This window comes from Chiroxiphia lanceolata, chromosome 7 (assembly GCF_009829145.1).
Source record: "Chiroxiphia lanceolata isolate bChiLan1 chromosome 7, bChiLan1.pri, whole genome shotgun sequence".
NCBI lineage: Eukaryota > Metazoa > Chordata > Aves > Passeriformes > Pipridae > Chiroxiphia > Chiroxiphia lanceolata.
In genome coordinates this window covers 1,430,217-1,444,796 of record NC_045643.1, presented here as the reverse complement: position 1 = coordinate 1,444,796, position 14,580 = coordinate 1,430,217, and the positions used below count along the sequence as shown (strand labels likewise).

At 49.6% G+C, this 14,580-nt stretch overlaps 1 protein-coding gene across 3 annotated transcripts in view; it reads left to right on the top strand.

Moving 5' to 3' along the window:
• The first annotated feature begins 1,984 nt into the window (after positions 1-1,984).
• TWIST2 (twist family bHLH transcription factor 2) overlaps positions 1,985-14,580 on the top strand; it is a 30,036-nt gene continuing 17,440 nt past the window's right edge. For 2 of the 3 annotated variants that reach the window (XM_032693323.1, XM_032693324.1), the window contains exon 1: positions 1,985-2,666. In XM_032693323.1, the coding sequence (XP_032549214.1) occupies positions 2,166-2,648 (483 nt within the window). In that variant the 5' untranslated portion in view covers positions 1,985-2,165 and the 3' untranslated portion in view covers positions 2,649-2,666. Of the gene's footprint in view, positions 2,667-8,247; positions 8,252-14,580 lie in introns of all 3 variants that reach the window. The other variant, XM_032693325.1, reaches the window with a different exon arrangement.

The following is a 14,580-nucleotide window of genomic DNA, read 5'->3' as shown; positions in this document are numbered from 1 at the left end:
CTTCCTTCCCGAGCAGCCTTTTCCAGGCACCTCGTTGGGGCAGGGCACTCCAGGTGCTCAGCCCCACATCCCACCTGTCCTCCCATGCTCACATATCCCTGCAAACCCACCGGAAACACGGTCCTGGAAACTTGTTTGCTGGGAAAACCGGGCTCCTTGCAGCCGGAAAGGTGCCCCTCCAGCTTCCTTTAAGACTTGGAAATGATTCCACGCACTGAGGAGACTCCTAAATACCTCTGGCACAAAGCAAATACCCTTCACAACGGGTCATATCTGCCTTGGGGCCCGGGGGGCTGGAGGACACCATCCCAGCCCACTGGTACTCATGGAATTCCAGGTCTTGGATGCAGGGTCACCCCTCGGACCCGTCCAGCAGCCCCAAACCCGCTGGAAAGCGGGATTTGGGGAGTGACACCCATCCTACCCGACTCGCTGGGGTCTTAAATTGGATTAGGATCTATTTGCAGAACTGCCTCACTTTCTGACTTCTGTGCTGCACCTGAAAACCTTTCCTCTGGAAAGCAAACACAGCCTGTCCCTGGGGGCTGCCTGGGGAAGTCTTTCCACTATAAACATTACCTACAGTAGTGGAGTCAGCCCCAGGCAAGCCAAAAATTCCTTCTCCTACCGAGGAACACTTTCCAATCAAACCACACATTATTTTTTCCATTAATGAGTGTTGATACCTACTGGAAAACTTTGCAAAAGAAAGCCACTCCAAACTAACTCTTCTGATACAACAGCTCCGTTTTATGAGTTTCTTTTGTCTTGTTCTTTTTTATTATTATTGGGTTATTTTATTTCCCCGCTCCGGGTTGAAAACATGATCTTTGCTGCTCAGGAATGCGCCTGTTCCTGCAATTTGGGCTGTGACTGAAATCAGGGGTCCAAATCTGATTTTGCTCTGCCTTAACTCCACAGAAGGAAGCAGAGTTTTCCCACATTTTCCCCCCACAGTGTGATGGAGAGGGAAAACAGACCCGTCCTCTTCTTTTTTGATGGATCAAAAATCCCGCTCTCATGATTTTTATGCTCTGGGATATCACAAATTCAACAGCAGGATATTCTGGAGGAAAAAATGTCCTCTTACCTACCTCGGCTCCTGATTCCCTAAAATTCCCTGTTTAGTATTTAGTGGAGGGGGGGGAAAACTGGGGAGAAAAGGGAGATGGGGTGCAGAGCCAGCATCGCCTCTCCAAGGGACTCTCCGTGGGGTTTTCCACAAGCCATTTCCAGCTGATCCATATTTTGGGTTGGATTAGTCCAGGAGGATCTTTTCTTGCCCCCCACAAGCAGAGCCTTGAAGGGGTTTTGCCCACCTGGCCCCAGACTTCCACCCTTTTCACAGCCCAGAACACGTGTCCGGGGAGCTTTTGCCACTCCGAGGTCACCCTGTGGGACCTGGAGGCAGATCCTCACCCCATCCCCACAGGACAGGGGGTTTGCAAGACCCCCAGCACCCAGGGGTGCAAAATAGGGCCCCTAAGGGTGCAAAATAGGGCCCCATTCTGTAAAAATGGGGCCCCATCCTGCAAAAACGGGGCACACTCTGCACCCTGATTTGGGCAAGGAACCGCTGCAGCCTGGCCACAGATCTGGGAATGGGACCATTGGGAGAACAGCACCCCAAAAACCCTTGCGGGGGGGAGGCTGTGCTGGAGGGGTCCTGCAGATTCAGCATCTCCGGGGGCAGGGGGTGGCACAGGCCAGCTATCTTTTATTCGAGGTGCATTCCCAAGATTTTAGTTAAGTGTAACATAAAACTGTGAAAGTTTAGCAGGGGAAAAGCCTTCCTCCCACCGACCTGAGTGGCCAATCAGGAGGGAGCCCCGCACCTCCCTCACTTCTGACAACTATTTAGCAACTGAGCTCAGCTAAAGTTTCCAAAAAGTTAGAATAACTTCCTCTCTCCGAGACCTCAATTTTTTTGCACAACCCCGGTCCTTGAAATAAGAGCCCTTCGAGCAACCTGGAAAACGTTTGGTCAGCAAAAAAAAAAAAAAAAAAAAAAAAAAAAAGGGGAAAAAAAAGAGAGAGAAAAAGAGTCCTCCTGTTTTTTCCAAAGGATCTGTCTCAGGAATTTAAAGCACATTTAAGACACACACACACTCACATAACATAAGGAGGGGGGGAAAAGCTCTTCCCCTCCTCTTCTTGCAGAAAGCATGGAAGAAAGCTCCAGTTCTCCTGTTTCCCCAGTGGATAGCTTGGGGACCAGTGAAGAGGAGCTGGAAAGGCAGCCAAAGAGATTTGGCAGGAAGAGAAGATACAGTAAGAAGTCCAGCGAAGATGGCAGCCCCAACCCAGGCAAGAGGGGGAAGAAGTCCAGTCCCAGCTCCCAATCCTACGAAGAACTGCAGAGCCAGAGGATCCTGGCCAACGTCAGAGAGAGGCAGAGGACTCAGTCGCTCAACGAAGCGTTTGCCGCCTTGAGGAAAATCATCCCCACGCTGCCCTCGGACAAACTGAGTAAAATCCAGACCCTCAAGCTGGCAGCAAGGTACATAGACTTCCTCTACCAGGTGCTACAGAGCGACGAGATGGACAGTAAGATGACGAGCTGCAGTTACGTGGCTCACGAGAGGCTCAGTTATGCCTTCTCCGTGTGGAGGATGGAGGGAGCGTGGTCCATGTCGGCCTCCCACTAGCCACCGGCTGCCCCCGGGGTAGGTACCTGTTTCTCTTCTCCTGGATGATGCTCTGTGTGGTTTTGGCCCTTCCCCAGCCCTGGGGATGGCTGGCGTGGATGGTGTGGCACGGGGATGCCGGGGGGCGAAGGGGTTGGTTTGTGTCGGTCCCTCCCGCTCCCCCCTGCGCCCGCGAAACTTCCAGGCGGGCAAAAATGAGACCTGCCCCGTTTGGGGGGAGAAAAGTAAATTAAAATCAGCGTGGTTTCACTCTGTGGGGATGGGGAAGCGAGAGGGGACCGACGTGGAGAGTTGGATGATGAGGGACAGAGGGGGAAAACGTCGCCGCGTGAGATTTGCCAGAAAGCGCTGCCTCGGGGAAGGGTTTGGAGAGGGAAAGGTGATCAGCACGAGAGGCTGACGAGGGGACGGATCTGAAACAGCTGCTGCCATATTCCAGGGGTGCCTGCACCCCAAAAAACCCGGTGTTGAGTCCTGCAGTGGCCGCATCCTCTCCCGGCTGGGGGGACCGGGAGCCACACGGGGCTCGGCGATGAGTTCGCCCTAGGTTGCGTTTCTCTTAAAAGAAACGAGTAGCAGATGTCAGCTGCAACCCTGGGCTGTGCCCCTTCCCCCTCACACAACAAAAAGCAACCAAAGATAGAAGAAACTTCGTTAAATTTTTGGATTTGTCCGGTTTCCCTTCCCCAAAGTGCCCCAGTGAAGCGACGGCTGGTGTTGGACGGAGTTTCTTATTTACTCTCCTCGCTAAATTCTTCCTCGTGGTTTTCCATTAGCAGAAAACTACTTCCTCTTCAGCTGCCTTTGTAATATTCAGGGAGGGAGGAATAAACAGTAAGAAAGGAGGGGGGGGAAAAGGCTTTTAATAACACCCTCATCTCCAGCTAATTAAGCAGAGCAGCTCTGCCTTGTGTCAGCCGGGCTTTGCTGTCTGGGCTCAGAACATAAACCAGAGCCCACGAGCCCATTTCACCAAGCAAACACTCCAAAGGGAAATTTCCCCCGCCACCCTGGCAATGCAAAAATGAAATAATTTCATCATGTGGAGAACTGAAAAGTTTAACCCAGCCCATTGGTGGGGCTTTTTTAAAGGGACAAATCCATCGTTGTTTGAGCAGCAATAAACGGCCGGTTTAAACAAACACAAAATAAACCCCGGGCAAAAAAACTTGATGCAACTGCAGTACCTGCTTTAAAAAGGCTGAAGAAAAACGTTCAGCCAGGACTTAGGGGTGTAAAACAGCCTTCAAACCATTCGAGAAACCACTGCAAGTAAATGTTTCCCCCACATCCTGAGATAGCTTGGGATTTGCCGCAGTTAAGGTGTCCACCTTATGGTGGACCTTTGGGACCCCCAAAATGTTAGTCTGTCTCAAAATTAGTTATTCTACCCACTGCACAAGCTGCCTGTGGACAACTTTTATCTAAATAGGTGACTCTGCTGTCGTGGGGTTTATGGCTATTGCCAGGTTCTTATTTTTTGCCCGCCGTGCCCTCATTTCATCTGCAAAAAGCCCAAGTCGAGTGGGTTTTTATCAAGCTAAGCCTGGTTTATAAAGCAGAGTGCCTTTTCCCGTGCTAATCTGGCTAAAAAACTGCAGCAACCAGATTTAAAAAAAAAAAAAAAAAAAAAAAAAAACCACACGCAAAAACCCAGGCTTCTTGTCAAAAACAGATGTAAAATGTCCCAAACACATATTTCTTCAGCAGTTTAGATTGGCTGAGTAGCAAAGTGCTGGGCTGGGACAATGCATTTATTCTGTTGTTTCCCAAATGATGTGTTGCCATTAAGCCAAGGATGGCTTGAAAAATCTGTTATCTAATGTCCAACCACTCCTGTCACACAGGACAGAGCAAAACCTGCTTTTGAAAACTAGATTTAAAAAGGATCATGGCCTCAATGATTGTCGAGATCGTTCTGATGGGGCAGATTTTAGATGGGAGCGAAATTACGAACCGAGCGAAAAAAACCCACAAATTAGAACTAAAGCCTGGCACGTTTTGGGTCGATTTTGAGGGAAGGAGAACCCGCCATAACCCAACTTCCAGCTTGATGTTCCGAGGCAGTTTTTGCTCCAGGGGTCGTTTTCCCCAGCTGCTGAAGTTCCCCCCTCTCCCGTGGCTGTGTGAGCGGGAACACGCGTGCGGTTGAACTGTTGAAAACGCTGTTGACAAATGGCCTGGTGCGGAGCGGTGTCAAATTCGAGCGCTTGTGGCCACATGAACCCCCTCTGCCAGCAGGGCCAAAAGCACTCCAAGAGCCTCCAGGAGTGCCCTGAAACGGGGAAACTCAGTTGGGTGGGGGGGACAGGGACTTTGGCACAGGGCTGTCCTGGTCAGAGGAGTTTTCACGGATAACGCGGGAGCAAACGCAGCCTCGACAGGCAAAATTCCTGTCTGAATCTAGGATCAGCTCCTGCCTTTCCTGGGGAGTAGGGAGCATGAATGAGCTGTCTGAATTCAGGATCTGCTGTCTGAATTCGGGATCAGCTCCTGCCTTTCCTAGGGAGTAAGGAGCATGAATGGGTACCAGTCAGACTGCGTTGCCACCCTCCCTTTTCCCTTGGTTTTGGGGAGACATAAGCAAGGAAAGGTTTTCTCCTCGGAGGAACAGTCATTCCTCTTGAGCTGTGAGTGAAATAAAAAGCAGAGGAGGTTTTTTGATTGGAAAATCAGAGCCTTGGGAACTGGGAAAATGCCACCTGGCCCCTGCGAGCGCCAGCAGGTCGCTCCTCTGGCCACGAGAGCTTTTCCTGTTCTGCTCCACGGAATTTCAGACAGCTCACTCCTGGAGTTTCAGGAGAAACAGGCGCAGCTTTGCACTTCAAGGGCTGCAATGGGATGTTTGAGCTGAGCCTTCCTCCCCCCCACCCCCAAAACCTGCCCATCCTCCTGGCGGCACCTGCGCCCCTTCCCCTCGCAGCCACTTCCCTCTTTCGCTTTCAAAACGTTCGAGATGTTCTAAACTGAAAAAAAAAAAACCACCACCCACTCGGAAAAAAAGACATTACGTTTCCTGATAGTAGGGAAAAGCTGGGATGTCAGGACCACGAGCAAAGCGTAAAGGGCAACGAAGCTCTAACCCCCGCCCCAGTAAGACCAGTTTGCCAACACCCCCCTCACTGGGGATGAACACTCTGCCTCCCCTGGGCTGGCATCGGCATTAATAACACCTTTCCCATCTTTTCCCTGCTGGAGAAGCCACATGCAACGTGTGTGCTCGATCCGCAGCCCCTTCAGGCTTCCAGGGCTGCTTCCAGTATAAAACACCAGCATCCTATTTCATTTTCTCCTTAAAGAAGCAAACAGATGTTATCTCTGCTGGCCCTGGGAACAAAACCTAATTCTAGAGTATCTGAGAGCAGCACAGTGAGCTGGGGGTGTAGTGACACTGGAACTAAGCCCTTTTTGTCCCAAAAGCCCTATTTTTTTTTCGACGCATCCTTCAAAAAATGTAAATAAGTTTCCTTGACAGGAAGGATTGTAAAGTTTGGTATTTACATTAATGGGCTTGTAGCGGGGGGTTTTCATCTCAGCGCATTTAAAAGCCCAGCAAAAGGCATTTTGGAGCCTCTGTTTACGTTCGTGTCGTTCCCTGGGAAAGGATAAATCTGTTACCCAGCAGACACCAACCACGCTGCGAGTCAGCCAAAAAAACGCTCAGGCTCAGGGATCTCTGAAAAACAGGGTGCAAGGAAAATGCTCCGGAGAAGGAGACACGCAAAAAGACAAATCGGCCTTGGCCCGGACACAAATAAATGAATTACCATCAGAAAGAGCTGGAGACACGCACGGGGAAGGGAAAAAGTTGAATCAAAACCAAAGGACCGCTTAGAAAAAGCGGTAAAAACATGTTGTTGCTTAATTTGCCCGAGGCAGGGCTGCGGTGGAAAGTCCTATCGGGAGAGATGTGCGTTGAAGGGTCATTAAGGGAACATTCAAGGCAGACATTTGGGCTAAGTAGACCTAATTTGTCTCCAAATTAGTCATCCTCGCACCCGCTCGGCTCCGCAGAGGAGCTCTGCTTTTCAAAGCATCCTCGTGAAAACAAAGGGAAAGATCGAAACGCTTCTCCTTTGCAACCTCCCCTCACATTCCTGCCTTTAGTGCTTTTTGGGGGGCATATTTCATGGAGTTCTAGGTAGCGATGATAAACGAGCCCTGGAGATCACAGCGGGCTCTTACAGAGCTGGGACAGATCCTGGAACCGCCGCCGAAATCTCTTGTGGGGACATTTCATATCACTTTTCCCCCCCAGCAACATAATTAATTTTATAGCTGTAGCCCTGAGAATCATTTCCATGTGGTTCAGCACGACTTTGAAACCTCCAAGCCCGAAAACTCCAGAATTTATGTCCTGCTTTGGAGCCGTAGGAATGGTGGGATGGTGGGATGGTGGAAAGGGACGGCACCACAACTCCGAAACACGGCGAGCTCGACATGTCATCAGGGGACTGGGAGAAGCAGATATTCCAGGGAGCTTTTTAACCCCCTCCCCAGGCTTTGCAGAAAATTGGGAAGGGGAAAAAAAAGCTGTTCCTTGCTCTCTGGTGATCCCAACAAACACCTCAGCTGGCTGGGGAGTCCCCACTGCTCCTCATTTGCTTCTTTAGGCAAATTTGGAAGCGAGGAAAACCCGAGAAACCCTCCAGCAGCCTCGTGCTAATTAATGATTAGTTCTCAAGAATTAAAACAGCAGAAATATTTGCCAGCGATTTAAAAAAAAATAAAATAAAATAAAATCAGACCCAAGAGCAGACAGCCCGGAGTTTAATTAGATTTGTAGCTGGGGAAGATGACCACTCAGCAACAACAACTAATCACACACAAATAGCAAATTAACTCAGCCAGCCAATAAATCAAAGCGGGGCAGCCCTTACCCATCACTTTAACCACTTCCTTGCTGGACCCGGGAACCACTGGGATGAAAAACAGCGGGATGAGGTGCCTGCTGGTGGGGGTTTTAACCCGGTGGCAGCTGCGCGGTTCCCTTGTCCTCCTCCTGCAAAGAGGTGGGAATCGGGGCTCTGGCAGCCCTTCGGGATGTGCTTCTCCTCCTGCCTGAAAGCAGGGAATTTTGGGGGCTTGACTGGTAAAATAGAAGATCCCCCTGTGAATTTTATCCGTGACCTGTCACTCCGAGAGTGTGAGGTTTTGGGGTTTTAGCAATAAGGAGGGTTTTCCCTTGGGAAAGGGGGTAAAAATAACTCAGTATCACACCAAGGGAAGCAGCAGCAGGAACCTGGAGACAGGTTTGTGCTGGAGGAGGGTGTAAATGGGGCAGGGAGGTTTTTGTTTCCACTTCCATAAAAATATTCAATAAGCACCAACAACTGCTCAGCCCTTTTGCTGACAGAGTGGCCTTTTAGATCCCTGACTTGTCGCGATGGTCTGAGCCTTTTAGGTGGGGGGGAGGAAAAGCTGTTTGGATTTAACCCTCCAAAACGAAACCGGGAAATGTGGCACGGATTCCTCACCGGGATCCACCTGGGAAAGGGGCACTGGGCACCCCCAGACCTCTGCCATGAGTTTCCTTTGTGAGCCTTGGGTGATTTGGGCTTTCTTTTGCGGGCAGACCCGTTGTCCCACAGATCCCAAGAGTGGTCAGACACCCAAACAGAAAACAACCCTCCTGCCCTGCATGGAGAACTCAAAGCTCCCTGTTCTCCCAGCTTTTCTTCTCCATCCTTTAACCACAGCTTGGAAAAGAGAAAAAGGAGGAGGGTGGGGGGAAGAGAAGAGACAGATGTCCACTGGTTCAGCTTGATATATATTTACTGGAAGAGGTCCAGTGAGCCTAGACTAGCTTTAATTGAATTCCTAATAAGATAGTTTTGCTGCCACCCCCAAGAAGCAGCTTCACCATTTCCTTTAGAGATATTAGACCTGCCAGACACACACTTCAGAAAGTATGAATTAGCTTTGGGATGAATTTAGCCACCAAAACCCCTCCTGCAGTAATTTATCTGATTATGCTTTTGGTTTTAGCTGTTGAGGCCTCCTTTAAAAATCATGTGTTTGTGCTTAAATGTAAATAAACTTAATTGCTCTGCTGAGAGAGAGATGGGGGGGAATCAGGGCTGCACTGAGGCTAAAAAAAATCAGTGAATCCAGCCTGGAAAATCTGGTAGGCTGAGAGATAGTGGCTTTCATGCAAAAAGCAGCATTTTGGCTGGCTGGGGGGGCTTCCCTGATACATCCACATCCAGTGTCCCCAACAGCAAGCTCTTAATAAAATTAATCTGCCAGAGGGACCTCGCAGAGCCACAAAAATGCACATTTCAGACTGATCCTTATGCCATGTTTTATGCCCATTGTGCTGAAATCTCACTGTGTGATAAGGCTGGATAGAAGGAATTCCTGGCTGGGAGGGGGAGCTCAGAAAATCACAGGGATGGTAGGGAAAAAAAAAATAAGATCGTAGGCTCAGAAGAAAAGTGAACGGGCAGATGCTTCCCAGCAAAGAACTTGCCACCGGTAATTAAAGATAAACCACCTTGTTGAGGGCAGGAAAGGAGTTTGATCCTTCTAAACTGCAGCATCCTGATACCCCTGTGCCATCACCCTCCGGATGCTCGTCCTGCAGCACAAAAATCCCACCCTGGACATGCTCAGGATGGAAATTCAACAAAACGCATCAGTGAGCCAAGAATTAAAGGATTTGGGATGGGGAAAAGAGGTTTGTGATATGTTTAAACTGAGCACCTGCCTCCCTGTCCCTCGTGGGAGTGTCCCACGCTGCCGCCAAGCCACACAGCCCCCAAATTACATCCCACAGGCACTTTTGGGGCCAATTCGTGTGATTTTAAGTCTTTTTTCCCCCTAAATACACAAGCAAGCTCGCCCAACGGGCACCAGTGGGTTCCACAGCGTGGTATGGGTGGGAATGGAGCCTGTGCAGGAATATCTGCCTGGAAGCAGAGCGTTTTCAGCTCTGGGAATACCAGGGAATCACCCCCACGGAAACTTCCCAGTTACCGGGGCACAAAACCACACGATAAAAACAGGCCAGATGAGATAAAAAAGAGTCTTTAAAAAAAAAAAAATGTGCATGCAACATATCAATCTGTATTTTTACACATTAGATAAGATGGCTCTTCTGCATATTTTTCTGCATTTTGCCGAATTATTTGGCCTGATGAGCTCAGGAAATTTCAGAGCTCCTTTTTGCTGCCATGAATCGTCCCTGCGATCTCCGCGTTCCCTTCCCGCTCCGGGGAGGTGTTTAGGCACTGAACAACCTGGTATTTTACGGGAATTTTTTCACCTTTTGCCACGAGAAGAGTTGTTTCATAGATCCCTGTGACCACCAGCATTAAATAATCTGTTTTATCCTGCCTGGCTTTGCAAGGTTGGCTGTAAGAAGGGAGCTGGAGTGTCCGCATCCTCCTCGCCTTCCTCGCTGGGATGAGCTGAGTTTTCACTTGGATTTTGGGGCAGAGAAGTGGTTCAGGCTTTTGGAATTCTTCAAATCGCCATTTGTGCCTCGAGAGCAAGGGAAATAAAAGCATCCCTTTGCTTTTCCCCTTGGAAATTTAAAACACAACCAACCCCGTGAGCGAGTTGTAAGGAGTACACGGCTTTATGTGTTCATGCCAGGGAAATTAGTAGTGGAAAGCACCACAAAAGGACCCAAAAATATAATTCCAGGCACCCCCAGGGTGCTCAGAGGGCTGGGGATGCACGGGACCATTTTCAGCATTGAATGGGGAGCTCAAAACACGCTGATTTTCACTAGTTAATCCCAAAGTTTTTCTCCCTAGCCCTGCTGTTTTGTAAACCAGGCGATACTTTCACTCTCAATGAGTGGCAAAAGGTAAATATTTTTCTTTCACTCTCAACCAGTGGCAAAAGGTAAATATTTTTAAGTTGTTGAGGGAACAGACATGGCTTGGAAAACTGTAGCTATTCCTTAGCTGGGAATAATCACAGAATCACACGATTTTCAGGATAATCATGTCAGAATCAGGGATAAAAATGCCCAGCTTTAAATGCGATGCTCTGCAGATCTACCCCCCTTTTTTCATATTGGTTTGTTGTTCTCATCTCTGTCATTAATGGCTCATTTTCTGCTGTAATTAGAAAGGTTTCCCCACACACCCCAATGCCTGAGGTCCATGGGCAAGTCCCAAGTACATTTATTAGATCAGCCCACTCATCCCTGCTCCTACAGAAAATAAATTGCTGGTCCGGTGGTACAACAAAGAGCAATGTCCACATGAACCAGCCATGTCCTGGGAATGCCCACAGTTGGGAATGCCAAACCACCCTTGGGCAGGCTCCAGCCCAACCAGGCACTGCTGGGACCCCAACCCTTAACCCTGATCCCCCCCACCAGCACCTCTCAGCAGGACAGAAGCCCTGGAATGTGGGCTCTCCATCTTCCTGGCTGCCAACATCCTGGCGCCACACAGGGATGTAGCACCGCCAGCCCTGGCTCCTGCAGGTCCAGGAGGCATCACATAGGGCTGGGAGGCAGAGGAGGCTGCTCCACTCCCAGTCTGTTAGGAAACTAAGCATTTATTATATATTTAAAAAAAAAAAAAAGAAATGAAAAAAAAAAAAAGAAAGAGAGGATTTGGCAGCGAGCAGAGGGTGGGGATCCCTGCCAAGGCCTGGACAGCTGGACCTTCTTCACTAGCAAGTTGTGTGATCAGCAAGGGCTGTGCTGAAAGCCAAGAGGAGTTACCAGAGCTGCCACATCACATCAGGCTGATCCTCCCTCTGGGAGACACCTTAAAGAGACAAAGCCACCCCAAAACCTGCCCCAGAGTGCTCCCAGCAGAACCAGGGGCGACCTCTGGGGCTCTGTGAGTTGTGGTGTTTCCCCTCCGTCCCCTTCCCCAACTTCTGATCCGAGATGAGAGAGAGGAGGGAGGAGACTTGTACAAGGCTGTTTTTCCGTTTTCTGCAGCCTTGCTTTCAGCCCAAAAAGGCTGGGTTTGCCCCTCCCGTCCAGGGCTGGGCACTCCCCACAGCTTGGAATAACCCAGGAAATTGGGCAAAAGCTCCAGCAGGTCCGAGGACAGAGGGGATCAAGGGGTGGCCTGGCACTGCAAATCCTAAAACTCTCATCTGGGGGAGTCTTAAAAAGGGCAGGAGAAGCACAGCAGGAGGAGGGAGGGAGTTGTGATGAGCTCAGAGGAGATTTGAGGAGCTGCATATCCCAGGGAATGGCTGGAGGATGTTCCTCTCCCTCCCGGCAAAGGGTAACAAAGCAAAAGGCTCCCAGATACCTTTTGAAACAGAAAATTATCCTCCTTTTCTTCAGGAGAAAAGCAAGAGACCTGTTTCCAGGTGTTATCCCTGCCCTATCCATCCCCTCCCTCTCCAAGCACTCCCCAGGCTTCAAGGTTTAATTTTAAGCTCATCCTGACCTCCCAAAATCCTTCCTTCACATCCCTGCCACGTGGATTCCCATTTCCCTTAGGAAGCTCATTTTCCTTGCAAACATCTCCCAAAGATCCTTCCAAGGAACCAGTTTTTTTGCTCCAAGGCTGCACTGAGGTACCCAGTCCCCAAACATCCCATATTTAGCAGCTCTCCTCATCCTGTCAGCAGATTCCCAGGCTCAGGGAGAACTGGTTGATGGAAAAGGTGGAAAACCACAGGAGCTCCTGCTGACTCAGCATCTGCTGGCACTAGAGGGCAGGATAAACTATATCAAATAAAGAATAAGGTGGGTTTGAGGTCACATCCAAGGGGTGTGTGTCTAACAGGGAGCACAGGGAATATCTGGGAGCAGCCAGGAGCTGCCTCACTGCCCGGTGCAAGGAATTTTGCTCTGAGTACATCCCACATTAAGGATCATCAGGACAGACAACAGGTTATTTAATTTAGGGCCAGAGCATGGCATCAGAGGTGCTTCCACCACATTGCAGTCACAGCTGCCTTTCTATAGAGAAAAACTCTTTTTTTATATAGAAAAACTCTCTTTTTTTTTTTTTAATAAAGAAACCTCATGATTTTCTCTGCTGTGTTTATGTAGGAATATGATTAAAGCTGCACTGCCCTCATCTTAATAGGAGACATTAGATGAGCTCCAAACACAACAAGCACAGGTTTGCTCTGTTCCTTTATCAACAGCCACTTCAATAAACAACCCAAATTTGAAATGATGACTCCAAGTGGGTCAGGCAGCCCAGTCCTTTCATTAGGGAAAACCTCAGGAGCTGGCAGGCTCGGAGAGCAAGGTAATTTGTGGTCTAAACATCAGAAAGACTCCCGGGCCTCCCAGGTCAGGTCTAACCCTGCAGGCACAGGAGGTGCTGGATTGCTGAGTCTGCCAGAAAGTGCCTTTGCTGAGGGACTGGATTCCTCTAAAATTCCTTTAAAATCTAAAGATTGGGGTGCAGGAGAATAACCTGAGCCCCCCAGAGGTGCTGTCCCCACAGGGTTTCAGCGCTGCAGCACCTCAGTTTAGGATTAGATCCAGTTGTGGCCCAGCCTTGGAGCTGAGATGCCCAAAAACTGCACAGGAGAGTTGTGAGGAGCATAGTGAAGGTATTGGGGTCAGGGATAAAAAGGGCCAACCCTTAAAACATGGTTGATTCCACAGACTCCTTAGAAGGGAGTCGCTAAATGCTGCTGAATAGGAGAAATGCAGGGGCTTGGGTGTGGTTTGGGAGTGGAAATGTCTCAGCCCTGCTTTGCTGTGGGGGAAAAGGGAGGTCTGTAGTGATACGCTACAAAAAGGGGGGTTTGAAGGACAGCAAACTGAGAGGTGATGCTTCATGAAGGATCCCATCTCCTCCGTCCATCTCCAGCCTCTTTTCCACTGCTGGTTTTTGTGGGAAGCAAAAGTGCCGCAGGATGTGGGGGCTGGCCCTGCTCTTCCCAGCTCCTTCCAGCCCGTGTCCCTCGTGGGGACACTTTATCCCAGAACCTCTGGGCTAATTTTAAGGCTACCACCTCTTTTGTACCATCTGATGTGATGGGGCCAGTGGGCTTTGCTCTCCTTGCACCCCCAGCCCACCCTGGGCACACTCATCTCCACCCGAACGAAGGGACCAGGTGGAACCTTCTCCCAGCTCCCACCCAAAACCTTCCTGTGCAAACTCGGTGCCTCAGTTTCTCCTCCAAAAAGCAAATTGTAATACTTTAGAGTGCCCCACCTCCCCACCAGACAGGACCCTCCTACACGTCGAGAAGGGATTCACACACAACCAGACTGGATTTTGCCTGCCCAGCCAGACCCTCCTCCTTGGTGGTCGTTTCCCCACAGCTCCTCAAAATCCAGGGTGCCCAGGGGATCTTTGATCCCAGGGGCATCCAGGCACTGCCAGATGGGAGCCAGCTCTGCACCAGGGCCAGGCTGAGCACCCACATTTATATGCCTTTCACAGCTTCTCATTCCAGAGATCTAAATTGCAGATGTTGCCCTTCAGATGTGGAGAGAGACAAAAACGGAAGGAAAAAGGTTAAAGCAGCTCTGTGAGTCACTCCAATCTACTGTTGATTTAGAAACCTACCTCAGCTGTAAATAAGCTTCTCCAAAGTGTTTAACCTTTTGTATCCTGGCCAGGAAAACTAATAAATGAGAACAAAACATCCCTCCTGAGCCACAGAAGCAACAAAGCTGGAAAACCCCACGGTGGGGTTAGAACTGAGAATAAAGTGACCCAAAACAAGTGACCTGGAGAGGGGGAAAAATAAAAAGAAGGCATTAGTGGGGCAGATAATGAAAAGAGCAGGATGTGCTGCTCTCTGGGATCTGCTCCAGGCAGCAAAGGGGAGGAACAACTTCCCAAACAAGCAGCGAGAGGCTGTGCAGTGAAAAAACAAAGCAGAGCTCAAACCAATAGCAAGACTCCAGTTCAACAGGCACCAGCCCCCACTCGGTGCACTCAGATGCTCCCTGGAGTTGCATTATATCCCAAATTATTTCTCCCCGGGCAGTTTGGGTGCTGTTCTTTCGGGGCTAGAAGCCCCA